General features: G+C 43.7%; 1 protein-coding gene across 1 annotated transcript in view; it reads right to left on the reverse strand.

The window, feature by feature from the left end:
- Nucleotides 1–15,970, reverse strand: part of cdh23 (cadherin-related 23) — a 139,697-nt gene that overhangs the window by 77,906 nt on the left and 45,821 nt on the right. The window contains exons 7-9 of the mRNA XM_037464975.2: nucleotides 5,019–5,213; nucleotides 4,812–4,940; nucleotides 1,214–1,292 (exon numbers count right to left, since the gene is read on the reverse strand). Of these exons, the coding sequence (XP_037320872.2) occupies nucleotides 1,214–1,292; nucleotides 4,812–4,940; nucleotides 5,019–5,213 (403 nt within the window). The remainder of the gene's footprint in view (nucleotides 1–1,213; nucleotides 1,293–4,811; nucleotides 4,941–5,018; nucleotides 5,214–15,970) is intronic.

Here is a 15,970-nt window from a genome sequence, read left to right on the forward strand (position 1 = left end):
TTACTGGAAGGTTTTCTATTTCCAATTTTGAGAGGGAGAAGCAAAGAAGTAACGCTCTTCTGGAAACACCAAAGCCTCATATAACCGCTCAGCAGGTGACTTTACCCAAAGGGACAGAGTACAACAGTTTGGATGTCAACCTGGACGGATAAATACAAAGAAAAGGAATATACCCCCATTGTTGAAAGTAAAAAAATTACAAATTTGATTTGTAATTTATGGATCCTGAAAACGTATTAATGGAATTGAAAATAATGAATCTCTATTTGAAATTGTTCAGAATTGCTCCAATAGCTCGGTATTACTTCTTGAGCTTTCTTAAAAACGCTCATCCAAACGGCTTCACACGAGGCACTGCCCTCCCTCGGCTCCTCAGCACTACACCTGCCACGACAGAGCTGCATGCTCGATGGAGAGTGAGCTTTGTGATCAATTTGCATGCACATTATAGAGAGAATGCACAGATGGACGGATGAACATCATTGAATTTCTATTACCGTGAAAATAAGTGGATAAGTCACTGTGACCATTGTGGATATGGATCAACACTAAAGTACCAGCTCTATGCCCCTGATTGAAGTTATTCTGTTCTTGAGGTTTTGGATATCCTCCGGATCGACGGACACACAGACAAACTCACTTTCAAGCACCAACATCATTTCCTTGGAGGTAAGAAAACGGGTCCGTATGAAAGCAGGACCACTGCTTTAACCTTATCAGCAGCGTGGAAACTGTAGCTTCCTCTCGCCTCCTTGCGAGTAAAGCTCTCAGGTATACTAACATATATTATTACATTTTCCAACCCAAGTTACAGATTGAAGGAGGAGGCCCAGTCTAAAACCCAAACTTCATGTGTGACATTTCTAATAACACAATTGAACACAAGAAGGCAATACAAAAAAACTCTTAAGATCACACTCTTCTGCTATAGATTAAAACACGTCACTCTGACAAGCCGTAATCCCGCTTGGTTTGCAACGACGCACCGTGTGAATGACAACACTAAATAAAAGCTGACTTCCGCACAACTGCACCAAACAGTGATTAATAGCTGATCACGGGGAAGCCTATTCTCCAATTCTGAGGCTGTTCTCTGCTGTTATTGACTGATGTGCTTGATGAGACTTGTCTATGATTGCTGTGGGATTATGATAAGAAGTGATCGATTCACCTCTCCGTGCTGTGGACGTCAGATTGATTAAGTGACTCAGACCTGAAATGATGGTGTAGCCGATGCCTCTTGGTCGGCCGAGATCCTGGTCAATGGCTGTTATCTTCCTCACCTCGTATCCCTGCAGAGAGACACACACACACACACACAAAGCATACTGTATGAGCTGCATGCAATATTCTCAGTTTTCTTTTCCATCACATTAAACAGCTATCGGATAATAAGATAATCAAACTTCTATGTTACTGTTTCAGCCATTTGGAATTTGCACACAAATATGGTTGTGGGCTTTACTATATTGTAAATATTTTTAGCCTTCAAGATAACACTGAAATCTGTGGTTGGAGTAGGGACGACCTCAAATAGTTGTCGATTCTATCTCAGGAGAAACTAGACATCATTACACTTATTAGGGACTTTTCAAGTTATTCACAATGTATAGTATATTATGGTATAATCAAATCAGTCGGTCAATAACTTCAAAGTCTTCAAAGCGTGCATGCATAACTCACCATGATACACAGCTGCACTTTCCACACAACATAACACTACTGTTTATTTAAAAAAAAAGGAAGAACATAAGAATCTAGCACTTTCAAAAGCCGAGACAGTATCAGGATCTCTGAACAATTGTCTTTCAAAATCACTACTGACGTTAACGGTTCTTTGTTGTTCCTTTCTGTTCATGCACCATCCTGTTGGAAATAATGGAACGGGGGCCGAAAGTTGTGTTTATCAGCAAGTAGGCTAAGTAAGTGACAGGTGCTCTGTATGGCCATCCATTTCAGCACCATGGACAGAGCAGCCAATGTCAAGAGAAGACCATGAATGAGCAACTTGAAATGTAGGAGCGCTGTATTTCCATTTCTCCAATGTAGATGAAAAGAAGTAAAATGAGGAAGCCCAGAGCATGTGGGCAGGCCAACCATTTACAATTCATTTCATTATGGATTGTTTTATTATCTTTTCATCTCTTCTCTCAGACCACAACTCAACAAAAAACACAGTGTGACAGTTTGGAAAAAAAAAAGGAAAAAAGAGCCATTTGAAAACTCTTTCATCTGCTGAGCTTTTTCAGCCTTCGTGCCTCAATCAGACACGGTGGTGATACTTAAAACCCTCTGTGATGTGTGCAGAGAGAGGGAGAGACCTTCCCTACTTCCAAATGTTCTTCTTTCTCTCCTCCTAACACCCTCCTTTGCTTCCGTCTCTCTCCCCCTTAGCTCACTCACTCACGCGAGCAAGCTGCCTGCCATTGATCCTGCAAATTGTCTCTAAAGCGTGTTTATGCTCCATTTCTGCCAAAGCATTTCCTGTCATTGACCAATTACAGCAGAATCTATTACAAGCCTTTTAGAGAGACTCGTTCACACCAATCACAGAGCTAAGAGGGAAACACAGAGCATATTTAGGGATAGATTAAAGCGGTATTCAAGCTTGCCGCATCGTCATGGGTCAAAAGAGTCTGCGCGACCAAAGTGTCATCAGACCAACAGATGGGGCCTTCCACACGGGTTCCATGCATCCGTTTTTATCTAACTACAAACACAGAGGTGAGGCGGAGGGAAACAGAGAACTTTTGGGAGCTTCGAGAATGTTGTGAGAAGAAACCCGCACAAAGTTTGGAAGATTTAATCGTTTCCTGGTCCCGATTCCACATCAGCTCACGTCCGTGTGTCACTCATAGACGGCAGTAAAACCTCGGCTTTGGAGGAGAAATAAGAGATGAGCGAGGGGACAAAGTGACGCTGAAGTAATGTGAGCAATATTCTCGAGCTGTCCACACAAGTAGACTATGTTCACTCAACCATCCTCTCCTTAAAACATATAGAGACACTCGCAAGGACACACAGACAGCAGCACGTCTCCTTGAAACAAAGCCACCACCTGCTCTCCCCCTCGCCATCCTTTCTTTGCTAGCTGTACAGTGCATTACCCATCAACCCACCCTCCCTTTCCTTCTTTCTCCTCATTGATTTGACAGCCAAATTGTGCTTTTTGCTGAAATGTCAGTCCAAGCAGCATGAATTCACAAGTCTAACAGCTGAAAACCTGGCTCTGTGATTCTATCTGAAAAACATTTGTCAAAGTTTTCCACGGACGGGTTGATTGGCCGGCGCAAAAAGACACAGAGAATCAAGTAGAAACTGAGAGAGACAGAAGATGAAATATGGGGGGGGGGGTGTTTGAGAGTCTTTGCACTCACACCTTTGAGAAATGACCTATGACAAGGGTTCAAGTTTGACATCCCTTTACGTGTGAATGTCATGGGTCTTGAGACTCCTTCCGTCACTGTACGCCCTCGGCTCATCACCGCCCAACACTTCCTAAAGGGAATGACACATGCCTGTTAGAATAGCACACGGGGGCAAGTGTGCGTATGAGTGGTGGCGCTCTGTTAGCCTGCATCTGGGTCCTTCTGCCCCACTTTAAGCACTGTTGGTACCCTGTTGGCATCTGTTGTGGGGTCAAAGGGGTTTGTTAACACATTTCGGTTGCACGCCTGTTGTGCCTACCTCTCACAGCCCTGCAGGAATAGGATTACGCAGTGCCCCCTACTGTCAGAGGCAAGAACTATAACACTCCAAGGCAGCATTACTGAAGCTTACTGGTGCTCAGCTGCTGTGAGCGACGTGGAAGCCATTCGCCAATGTCAACGTACCAGAGCTCTTTTTAATCCCCTCCGCTTTATTCCGTCACCTAACCTCTTCCGCTCTCCTTTCACCCCAACCCTCCTAACTATTTCTCCCCCCTCCTCCTCATGTTGTGACCTTCCTGGTGACAGCTGATGAATCATAGAGTCAGGGAGACACCGGGCGGCGACTCCGTCACGGCCCGTTAATATGCATGCAAATGTCGCACTTGACATTTCTACTACAGTGCGATGCAGGCTGGGAACGAGGGTAGTGCTGATGGGAGGACTGACTGGGTGGTTGGGTGGGTGGGGGGGAACTGGGGTAGAGAGAGAGAGAGAGAGAGAGGACAGAAATAAGGACAAACAGTGTTATGCCCCTGTGTGTAATTCCCTCTCTACGAGTGGAAACATCAATAGCTGGACCATTAGCCACCTGGGAACAGAGTTTAGAGGGCTGAGTCAGGGGACTGAACATTATGGTCTACAGGGGAACAGACACTCTGTGTATTAGACACCCATTACACAGCTACTTGCAATAAAGACAAAGGTAAGGTCATAAGACTCCACTTCTTCACTAAATACAAAGACTTCACACGCATGCAGCAGTATGCGCACATGAAGGTAGCTCAAGAGATAAATCCTGTAGCCCTGGTGACCTTTGCCAGACCTCACATCACTGAAGCAGGACTGTAAATCTCCTGCGGTAATTACGGTCTCCAACACTTGCAGTGCAGTATGTAGGAGCCGGGGGCAGAGTTTGGGGGGGGGCTCCTGGGGGTGAGATTTTTTGCCCTGATAATAACTCAGGCATCGGTTTCTAACTACATTTCCCCCTGCAGACGTTCCAATCATCTCCTGAATAATGGAAGAGTATAAACACGAGGAAGGAGGAGCCAGGGATGAGCAATAAGGTGAGAAATAAGTGATGGACTCATTTATTTTCACATGAAGTGGAATGAAGGGATTAGCTGGCAGTGTGATGTCAGGTGGGATCGTATCACTGACCACGGGAACGTCCTCCTCTATGTTGGTACTGTAGGGCAGATTGGTGAAGATTGGGTCCATGTCCTGGACATCAGTGATGGTAACAGCTAAGTTTGCAAGCCGGGACAGAGGTCTCACTTTGTCTTGGTCCTGATGGAAACAGAGGCAAACGTTTAGCTGGTGCATGTGCGCTTCTCTGACTCTGAGTTGTGTTGTGCGTGTGCTGACCGTGGCGTTGACAGTGAGTGTATACGCTGAAGTGGTCTCGTAGTCCAGTGGTCTGATGACAGTGACGGTGCCTCGGGCCCCATCGATGGAAAAGAAAGGAGAGGGAGGCTGGAAGGAGAAGAGAACGCTGCCTCCGGTGCCCTGGTCTGGATCCGTGGCGTTCACCATGAACACTGATCTGCCCACAGCTGTGTTCTGAAAGACACACACGCACATTATGCTATTTTTACATTCAGGAAGGATACTAATTGACCGTTTCACCTCTATGTGGTTTACACAGGAGCCTTATCTAACCCAACAGCCACAATTTCATTTAGCATATTTGGGACACATTGTTTTAGTGTTACTTAAGCTTGACTACAAAAATAATTCTTCTTGGTCGACCTGGATGAATAAAAGCAACGATTATCATTATCGTTTTGATCACTCGTGATTGGTTAGTGACCAAAGGGAGGCTAATGATGGGAAATTGTATAGCACAAACAGGATGTTTATGGATTTACCAGACTGGATACCAAATGGACCAAAGAGGAAAACGATTCAACACAGCTGAATCCAGCTGATAACATGTGTAAAGGAACAGTTCATCCAAGTCATCCTTTCACACACCAAGTGCAGGTGGTTACTCCGGCTGGGCTGTGTGTCACAGCAGCAACATCACAGATACAGAAACCTCGCAGCAGACTCCCACCAGCGGACACAGCCACAAACGCCCCACAATAAATAAGGAACCAGCATACCCACAGTCACAAGAAAAAGAAGGTTGAGCAAGAGGGACGGAGGTACTGCAGCTATGTCACAGGAAAGGCCCCCGTCCTCTCGGCCTCTCACACACTCACCTGCGCCCACACACAGTGCCTTGTTTACTGCGGGGGTGGGTGGCCGCACAGGGAAGGTCGTGGCGTGGAGCTGAGCTGGGCTCCGAGCCAGAGCTAAAGTGACAGTAAGAGAGCAGTTGACCCCACAGTCTGTCTCCACAGGTGTGAGGCCAGTGTGGAGGTGCATTCCACCATGTGTTATTGTTGGTCGGTTCAGTGTGTTTGTGTGTGCGTGAGCTTGGCTCAGAGTAAGAATGTGTTTACTTCAACATGCCGGTTGAGACGGTGTCCGTGGACATAAGTGTATGTGGACCTGTTGACCCACTGTGCTCTCAAGGAAAGCGGGTCTTCACCGAGGTAACGCAGCAACATAACAGCGAGATGAGGCCAACCTGCTCGGTCTACAGGACGTTACATTGAAGCGGCTACATTCACTTCCTCCTTCATTATGTCCCTTTGAATTCCCTAAATTTCTCAGCACTACTGCAAACTGGTCCAATCGCTTAATCAGATTAATCCAGGCAGCCACATGGGAATCGAGGGAAAGAAGGAGGAGAGGGCTCCAAGCCGTGTAGCTGCAGGGGAATAGGAGGCGAGCAACAGATATTCTAGAGTTCGGGGTCTCAACTATGAAGGTGAAACCCCAGAGACTTGTCTTATGCGTGCAGACCGTGTCTGATGTATGCTACGTTTTTTCTTTGGCGTTTCAATCTGAATTGTGTATCTACATGAGCACCAACTGCCATGAACAGGTGTTTTACCGTTTCCACAGCTTTAAAGGGAAAAGCAGCGGCTGTGGTGTTACAGAAGCAGTCGGAAGCAACTCCTGTTGTAGAAGCAAAACATCTCTTGTAGGAAGACGAGGAAGATTAACCAAAATACCAACAAGACTGATCTCTTGGCCTGTGAGTTTGTAATGTTCTGCTGAAGGGTAGCTGAAGTAAGCAGAGGAAGCAACCTCTTGTTCTGAAAAGTGCGCTTGTTGCAAGAAGTCTGAGTTCTGAGGAAATGACCCTACTTCTCACCTGGTGTAGTACATCAGTAAACATTGTAAACATGAGTTTATTGTCTCAATCTCTATTTTCAGGTATTTTCTGACACAGCGTGTTGTTCAGTTAATAAACAATGGTCACATTTAGAGTCAAATGAACCATAACACTGGGTACGCCTCAGGGCGGGGCTACCTTGTGATTCACACGTCACTGCCATGTAGTCGTCAAGTTTGGGATTTCTGCGTATTTCCGTTTTTTGAGAACTCTTTCACAGTATGTTTTCAGTTCATGGAGGTTCATTTTTACTTTTTTTTTAACTTTTACAAATGCCTTATTCATCACAGGTAGTAGATAGATTTACATGGTGTGTCATTTCTTGCAAGATGCCAATAGGTGACATCTTGGTGAAAATGCTTATTTCTTATGTACGGTCTATGAGCAAACCTCAAGGATAGACATGTTGGAACGGATCCTAAGCCCCTCCCCCACAACAATAATTGCACTTGAATAAACATCTAGGCTGCAGGTCTCTGATACACTTATTATTCTTCAAGTTGCCTGTTAACGAGAGAACTGGAAACACCTGTAAAAAGTACCTCAAAGCCTGCAGCAGGAAAATGACGCACAGGCACTTTTCAAGTGGATAAAAATATATCTAAAAAAAAAAACTAAATGGTAAAATATTACTGGTTGTGTTTGTTTTTCGTGCACTTTCTCTTATCTGTTCATGTGTACTTGTGAGTATGGAATGGGTTTTTGCTTTATCAACTTTGCTTTGATGTCAGGTGGCTGTTTGATAATTGAGAATGAGTTGTGTGTGTGTGTGTGTGTGTGTGTGTGTTTTGGAAACAAAAAGTGTGTGCTGTGCACGTATCATCTTCGTCCCCTAAAGCATGCTGGTTTCTATCTTTGCCCACACAGCAGCTTGTGAAACAATGAATCATAAACACCTCCCAGTGTCAAATGCCACAAGGATCAGTAAATAACGTCACACACTGGAATAAATAAACACACACGCACTGGTGTTGATCTCCAGAAATTGACAGTACCACGGTGTTCAAAGCAGTCCATGCCTCAACACTTGAAAGCTGTTCGTAGAAGCCCAGATGACCAAGTCAGTGTGCCTCAGAGGTGAGCAGAGCTTCTTTTGGATGCCTGCTAACAGATCCACAGCACAACAACTCCCCATTCACCTTATTCATTCTCATCTCGTTACCCCTTTTTATCTCTTCTGTGGCTCTGAAAGTCAAAAGGCTCCATTTTGGATTAGGGATTAAGCAATAAAGCAATAAGTCAACCTATTTAAACAGTTGGCTCCTCAGCTACTCATGATGAATTTCACTGCAGTCAGAAGTCTACTAAAAACTACTACTACCACAACAACAACAACAACAACAACAGAGAGCTCAATAAAGCCCGTCTAGTAAACAGAGAAAGAGTCTTCTGCATTCTCGCCATCAGTCCATTGATTGGACCCCGTGAGATGTCGATTACAAGTCAATATTGGTGACCTATAGAGTATAAGACTGTCCAATTACTTCGCCATAAATGAGTCACCCACTAAACAACACCCAACAAGGCTTGGCGAGACCACTGGCAGCTAAACTGGGAACCACTGCATGCTTGTTGAGAAGCAGTGCATCTGTCCCCACCGATTTGTTCACAAGTGCAAAAGCCATTCGGTTTGCAATGGCTCATATTTCTACATATTTGCCTTGACAATGTCTTGTAGCTTTTGAATAAATGAGGTCTATTTCCTCTGGGAAGCAGAATGTTAAGTGGCGAGACAGTGGGAGAGGGATGAAGAGGGTTCCCCGCTGTGTCTTATCTCAAGTGCACTGCAGGAAATCACCTTCTCCCCCCCTCTGGGGGCTGCTACTTACAGATGGAGAGGAAGTGCAGAGACATAGTGTAGTGAACAGAGAGAAAGATTTAAACCAAGAGCCTACTGTGCACACACACACTGCTGAGCGTATATATATATATCCATTCTTTATTTCAGACTTTTTCAGGGAGGGAGGTCATGTCTTGTGCTGACAGTGGATTAATTGTGGATCCTTGTTAAGTTGACTTGATTGAAAGCCATCTGTTAGACATTTATTAGATTAGACTTTAGTTAAAGGCCACTTACCTTCCTACAGTTCACACGATTGAGAAGGTCCCCAACGAAAACAGACCAGAGCAGAGATTGATGGATTAGCGAGGAAGAATTATGAAAACACGGATAGCTCGGAACACTGAAACACAAGCTAGAAACGCTGCTGATGGTGGTCGTGCAAAACAAAATGTTTTCAGCACGAATGTGTGAAGAAGGCTGATTACTTAAACATCTGGCCAAAGGAGGATTGTTAAAAAAATCTACAGGATACAAATTGAAAATTGAAAAACAAAGACGGAGAGGACGGCAGACAGTGAAAGAGCAGAAAGGGAGTGAGAGCACAGACATGAAGATGTGAAAATAAAAGACTGTAACAGCCACGAGACATAAGAACATTATGAAAGGAGTCCCTATGTACTTTAGACTGCACCTCGGTTGGGCTGAAGGCAGCAGTGGGCTGCTGGTCTCCTGTGGGTGAAATCCACAGGGATTCATGTCAAACATGACTTAAGAAGCCCTGGGGAGTCAATGGCTGCTTGACAAGAAAGAAAGATATTGCAAGCCTGTCAGAAAGTGCATTTCTGAACATTTAGAAGGGACTGAAGAAAAGAGCTACGGGTCTTTGCTGTATTTCTACAGCACTGCGTGTCCCAGCTTCTCTTTGGGACCTTGAGGGACGACAGGGGTGGAGATCCACTGTGGGCTGCAGCTTTAGGTAATGGACTCCAGGTGTTTAATGTTAACTCTCTCCTCAAGGGAGTCCATGAGGTAGTCGTTGAACAGTGTGCGAAGGTACTCTGTCCAACAACAACTGGTTTAATTCATGATTACGTCTCTGTCGTGATTGAGGAACAGGTCTCTCAGGCTGGAGCGTGGAGGTGAAATATGCTCTTCAGGTGCACAAGCTAAAAAAAAATACTGCATTCTATGGAACTTTTTCTTGAAAATAAGTAGTTATCAGACTGAATGTGAAAGATCAAGGGTTACACAGCTTTAATCTTTCATTGGTAGCATGTCACGGTTACTCATTAAAACCACAGACTGCTAACGGATCACCTCTGCACTTTCTTTAGGAGAATGATGATTGATCTCAATCAACTAAGTCGTTTTATTCCATAATGCAGAAGTCATTAACTGGCGGACCGGAATCCACCCCATATATATATATATATTAATCTGTTCAATTCTAATAATGTATTTAGTTTTATTATTTATAATTTGCTGAGACTGTCAAGTCTCTTGAAAAGACACAGCCAGTTTTGAGTGGCATGTTTGAAGCCTGCAGCTACAAGTCTTGAAGGAAATTCAATCTTATCCCCATTTTAAATGCAGCCCTACCTTTATATAGTTAATTGAGAGAACATTATTTCACTTTGCAGACATATATGTTCAGTTCTTTGTTACGTGGCTATAAATATTGTCAAAAGAGTTTTAGAATCACTGACATCTCTCAGTGGATGTCTACTTACCATCTGAAAATCAACCCCGATAAGACTAAACTACTTCTCTTCCCCGGAACAGATTCTCCTACCCAGGACCTGACTGTTAACTTTGGCAACTCCGTGTTAACGCCCACTCTGACTGCTAGGAACCTCGGCATGACACTTGACTCCCAACTCTCCCTGACTGCCAACATCACAGCGACAACACGATCCTGTAGATACACGCTCTACAACATCAGGAGAATACGACCCCTTCTCACTCAGAGGGCGGCACAGGTACTGATTCACGCTCTTGTCATCTCCCGCCTTGACTACTGTAACTCTCTCCTGGCGGGTCTCCCAGGTACCGCCATACGACCACTGCAGCTCATCCAGAATGCAGCAGCTCGACTGGTCTTCAACCTTCCGAAATACTCCCACACCACACCACTTCTCCGTTCTCTTCACTGGTTACCAGTAGCTGCCCGCATCCAGTTCAAAACATTGGTACTGATGTACCATGCTGTGAATGGATGGGGTCCAGTCTACATCCAGGACATGGTGAAACCCTACATCCCAACCCGCACACTCCGATCTGCATCTGCCAAGCTGCTTGTTCCTCCCTCACTGAGAGAAAAGCACTCGGTGAGATGGCGACTCTTTGCTGTCCTGGCTCCCAGATGGTGGAATGAGCTCTCTGATGACATCAGGACTGCAGAGAGCCTCTACATCTTCTGCTGAAAACTCAAGACACACCTTTATAGACTGTACCTTGACTAAAACACTAGCAAACCGTAGGACTAACAAATTGTAGCACTTTTATTGTACTTATAATGGCACTTATCCAATTTTGTTACTCTATTGTCTTATTTTGAAACTGCTTATTTAGAATAATACAAATATTTGAAAATTGGACTTTCTTGTTCCTTGTTCTTTTTGAGTTTGTATCTCTATGTGGAAATGCCGCTTTGGATAAAAGCGTCAGCTAAATGACATGTAATGTGTAATGTAATCATATTGAATTAATTTGATTAGTTGTGTATTGATTACATGCAGATGTTGATACAACTCTGGAGGTAATGAACCTCCAGCTGAGGACAATTGACATGATGACTCCCGATCTATTTAGGAGTGAGACGGGAGCGAGTGGGGAAGAACGGAGAAACCTGTGAGAATAAACCTAGATTCAAAACGGTGATCAAGTGTCCGGCTGTCATTCCGATCCCCCACGAACCCAGCGGTTACAGGTCCCATCACAGCTTGTTAGTATTTTTTTAATGTGTTTTCAATTATTAAGTTTGCTAAGTAAATATTGGATACATTCATTGCTATTTTTGACAATAGATAGACCTGAAACTGTCCTCTAAGGGCCATTTCATATTGAATCCAGTAGCCTTCTCAATGCTTACGGACTTCATTTGCTTAGGATTTGCTTTTTATTATATTTACAACACAGACGCTGCATCGATTTCATGCTCCGAAAAATACCACGTATTCAACCTGAGATTTTCTCAACAAATCGTTAATGGTAAGCAAAAGAGGCTGCTCTGTAATGTCTATTGATTGAGCCTCTGACAGATTGAGCTCCTTTACCAATACGTGCAAATGGAAAGCTATGGGCAGGGGTGAGACTCAACCCATGGACCGATGGAATGTACCTCTGATAAAGAAAATGACCAACCGAGCTACTGACCGAGAACATTAAGATTGCTTCATCCTCACTTAGCTATTGTTCCTCGACTCTGGTTGATTAAGTAAGAAAATGTCAGTCAAAGTTAATTACCACTATTTGGAGTCAAGTTGACTTGTTCTCCCTGGTAAAGGCTATTGCATGCCCACATACTTTTGAGTGCAACGCGCTGCTCTTAGTTTTTTTAGAAATGTTAAAGACATGGTGATTTGCAGGCTCTGACCTCCTGTGGTTCACAGCTCCAGAGGCCCAGCTGTTCCCTACAATAGAGCCATGATTACACCTACGCTGCTCACAAGGTTCTGAGTTCCTCCCTGGCTGTCTGCTCTCCGCTTCCAACCCAGCAGGCATGTGATTGTACCGCCAATGCTCACCATTTCCCTGCTTGCCTCTCACGACCTTTGTCCCTCCGTCCAAGCCTCCCACATGTGGCGCTTTGTTAAACTGCCACTGATATTATTCTGAGTGACGCGAGGCAGCTTGTCACAAGTGACGAGAAAAAGAGGCTGTAGAATTAAGCGAGATATGACAGAAGACGAATATGTATAGTGGAAAGGTTTCAGTTGCAAGAGTATGCTAAATGTTCCTGTCCTTTATTAGTTTAATTAGGTGTCATCATCTAACAGGACACCTGAACAGCTGTTCTAGTGCTGGGTCTGCAGATGACTCCCAGTACCTCAGAATGGGTAAATCAGATGAACAAACCTTGAAAGGTCTGAACACAGCTTTTCTTCTTGGGCATACTCACATTTTGTATGCTGTGAGGATGCCAATACACTATATGCTGTTCACATGTACAGATAATACAAAGATTATTATAAATCATAAGCGCCACAGTGTGCCTCTTTTTAAAAAACTTTATCACATCAACTGTGTACCTTATTTGTTTTCAGGGCAAAATAAACCCAAACATAAGCAATCCAAGTCATCATAACCCCTTTGCCTGCAACTTTAAGCAAGGCAATTATTGATGAGACATGTAAGCGAGGAGACTTGAATAACAAATTAATCCATCAAATGCATGAACAACCATGTGATGGATACATAACAGACTATAGAATATAAATAGGTGATTGGTGACGGTAATGATTACACAGCATGCAGCTTCGACAGACATGCTGAAGCAGGTGAATCCAGAGAACACTTAAATGAATCACAAGGTGACACACAAAGCCATTTTTCACATTTGAAATTAGCTTATCAATAATTCACTGGTTCTGAAACAAGACTAAGTGTCCTTCATCTGCAAGGCTCCAACATTAAAAGGGAAAAATTATACAACAATGATTTATACTCTGCTGAACTGCCGTGGTTTGGCTCAACTTCCTTTAAAAATGTCCAAATAAAACATGCATCTAGTACAATTAAAACGCTTGTGTAGGGTCCAATTACTGTATAATAATGATTATATTATATAATATTATCCCAAATCACGCTTGCAGTACACAGGCTTTAGGACATGCAGGAGGTTACAGATGTTGTGCCGTATAAAGAAACTGCTAAGCAGTTCCGTGGTTTTCTCTGTTCAGAGGACGAAGCCCAGTACCCATGACTTGACCCCACAACTCTGTGTCCATTGCAAACTCAGAAACGTGTTAATAGTTCAAACACCGACGTTAATATGCTGTCTGCGGAGAAGCCCAGCTGTGTCCCTGGTTAAATGAGCCCTCGGGCCCAAAGGGGCCATAGTAACAACTTTAAATCATGTGTCCACAAACTAGACAGCTCTTCTTATAAAAGATGTCTCAGATGTCTCCCATTCTAATTCCACTTGTGGAACCAGTTGTGACAAGGGTTTATTTAAAGCCCAAGCTTCCCCAGTGGAACCTGGCTGCAGCCCTCTTGTATGGAACATCATCACGTGTTAACCCCGCTCATAAAGCCCAATATCAATGTATCTTGACCTTGGTTTGAGCAAAATGAAACACACTGCCAGAGTGACAACATGCAATCAGCAGATGGGTGTGCCTTTCTTTCAGTAGTTCAACAACAATATCAAGAACGATGTTTCTTGGAAGCTTCTCTGTGGAGCTTTGTTGTGGAATTGAGGAATGGCAGCTGAGCAAGCACTCCCTGGGCTCGCCCAGTCCTTTTGGAATGATATGATATGTACGTTGGGCTAAGGACGAGTTGCCAATTGTCAGCAAAATTGGAAATCCAGCAGAAGTTAGATACCAACAGAAGCAGCCAGCCCGAGGGGCGCTAAATGTAGCGAGAAAGTGGCAAAGTCGACAGCCTTACATGTCATTTTACAGGACCGCCTCAAAAGCAACGGATGTTTTGTGAATAAGGCAACTATCCTTCGTACTAACTGCTGTCCAGCTGGCAGCCTGTGAAAATATATTACCAAACTTAGATTTAAAGTGGAAAAAAAAGAAATATCCTTTCTGGTAAACAGGAGGCTTTTAAAGAGTCCAACCGGAATAAGCTCGCCAAAGGGTAAATCTCCTAAAACAACCTTTATGTATGTATGTACAGTATGTGCGTGTGTGTGTATATATCTCATCCGAAATATTGTAACTCTGTTTTTTAATTTGATTATGATTGGTCTCCTCTATTGCTCGAAAAGCTGGACTGACAGTGTTTTTTGCATTTCCCACAAAGCGCTGCCATTAATATCTTCATCCAGAATGCAGAATGAATATTTTCCTCTTTCTACCAGCATTAAGACTTTTTTTTTTAATGGCAATTCATTTGACCTCCTGTACCCAATGCATTTCTGTTAAACTGGTCATGAAGACCTAACACAACACAGAGAGAAAGTCTGTGTGTATTGTCCAGAAACTGATGTCACAAAAAGGTCTCCATTGTAAGCTTTTTTCCATTCCATCTCGCTGGTGGACGGCTTCCTTCTCAGTCCACTCTGTGGTATTGTTAAGAGATGGGCGATTTTCTGGAGAAGCACTCAGTCGAACAAAATGATTCCACACTTTTGAAAGGCAAGGACAGCCTATGGATGTGCGTGCGTGTGTGTGTGTGTGTGTGTGTGTATTCATTATGTGATATTTCTTTGCATTTAGTTCTAGCTCCTTAGATTCAGGACCATTTTGTGTGCTACTCACCTCAATGGCCGTGCAAGTTGGGATTAAATGTGTTAGAAGAATTTAGGTCCTAATAAGGATAGTCAAATTTGAGACAGAAGTGATATTTTAAGGAGATAGGGACCCATTATAAGGATGTTTGTCCATGTGAGTGTGTGGAAACGGCACCTTTTTATCAGCAGAGAAAGAGTGAACAAATGTCTTTATCTCCTGATCCCTCTTCTCCACCAACTGCATTACGTCTGTCAGAGCTCAAGGCTGAATGCCTCCAAAGAGCCAGCAATGTTTGTTCAAATGTAAAAGTAATCAGGTCCGGCATGCCGCAGGGATCCACAGAGCCAGAGAGAGTGACAGATGGCTGGATCCCTGAGGAAGGGTACAAGGACGGGCCACATCGGCCACACCGGCACCCTCTTTCTATCATTTGAGGAAAGTTATCCATCTCAATCAGGAATACTAAAAGTGGAAGTTAACTGGTATCCAAAGGAGGTTTTTATGTCTCGCAGCCAGTGAGCCTAAACCCAGCACCCAGCGGGTATGACGGAACCTTTTTTTACAGTTAGAATTCATTTTATGCATGCTGATTGAGTTACTACGGTTACCCCTCCCCCCTTTTGTGCTGATATGTATTAGGAGCAAAAGGAATGGTTTTGTTTTTTTCTGTAAGAATGCAGTGGGTTAGGATGAGTTTAAGCTTCAAAGGACAATGGGCACATTTTCCCTGTTGAAGTGATATTCTTTTATCAATGCAAAAAGGCGGAATAACTTTTGGAAGTAGGATGATCAGTATGTGGAGCTGGTAGCTTTTAACAAACGACGTTTCAAAATCACTGTAAGCTATTGTCATGTAAATGTGTAAACACATTTCATCAACATTTAATCCAACGCGTGT

Source organism: Pungitius pungitius, chromosome 13, assembly GCF_949316345.1.
Source record: "Pungitius pungitius chromosome 13, fPunPun2.1, whole genome shotgun sequence".
Taxonomy (NCBI): domain Eukaryota; kingdom Metazoa; phylum Chordata; class Actinopteri; order Perciformes; family Gasterosteidae; genus Pungitius; species Pungitius pungitius.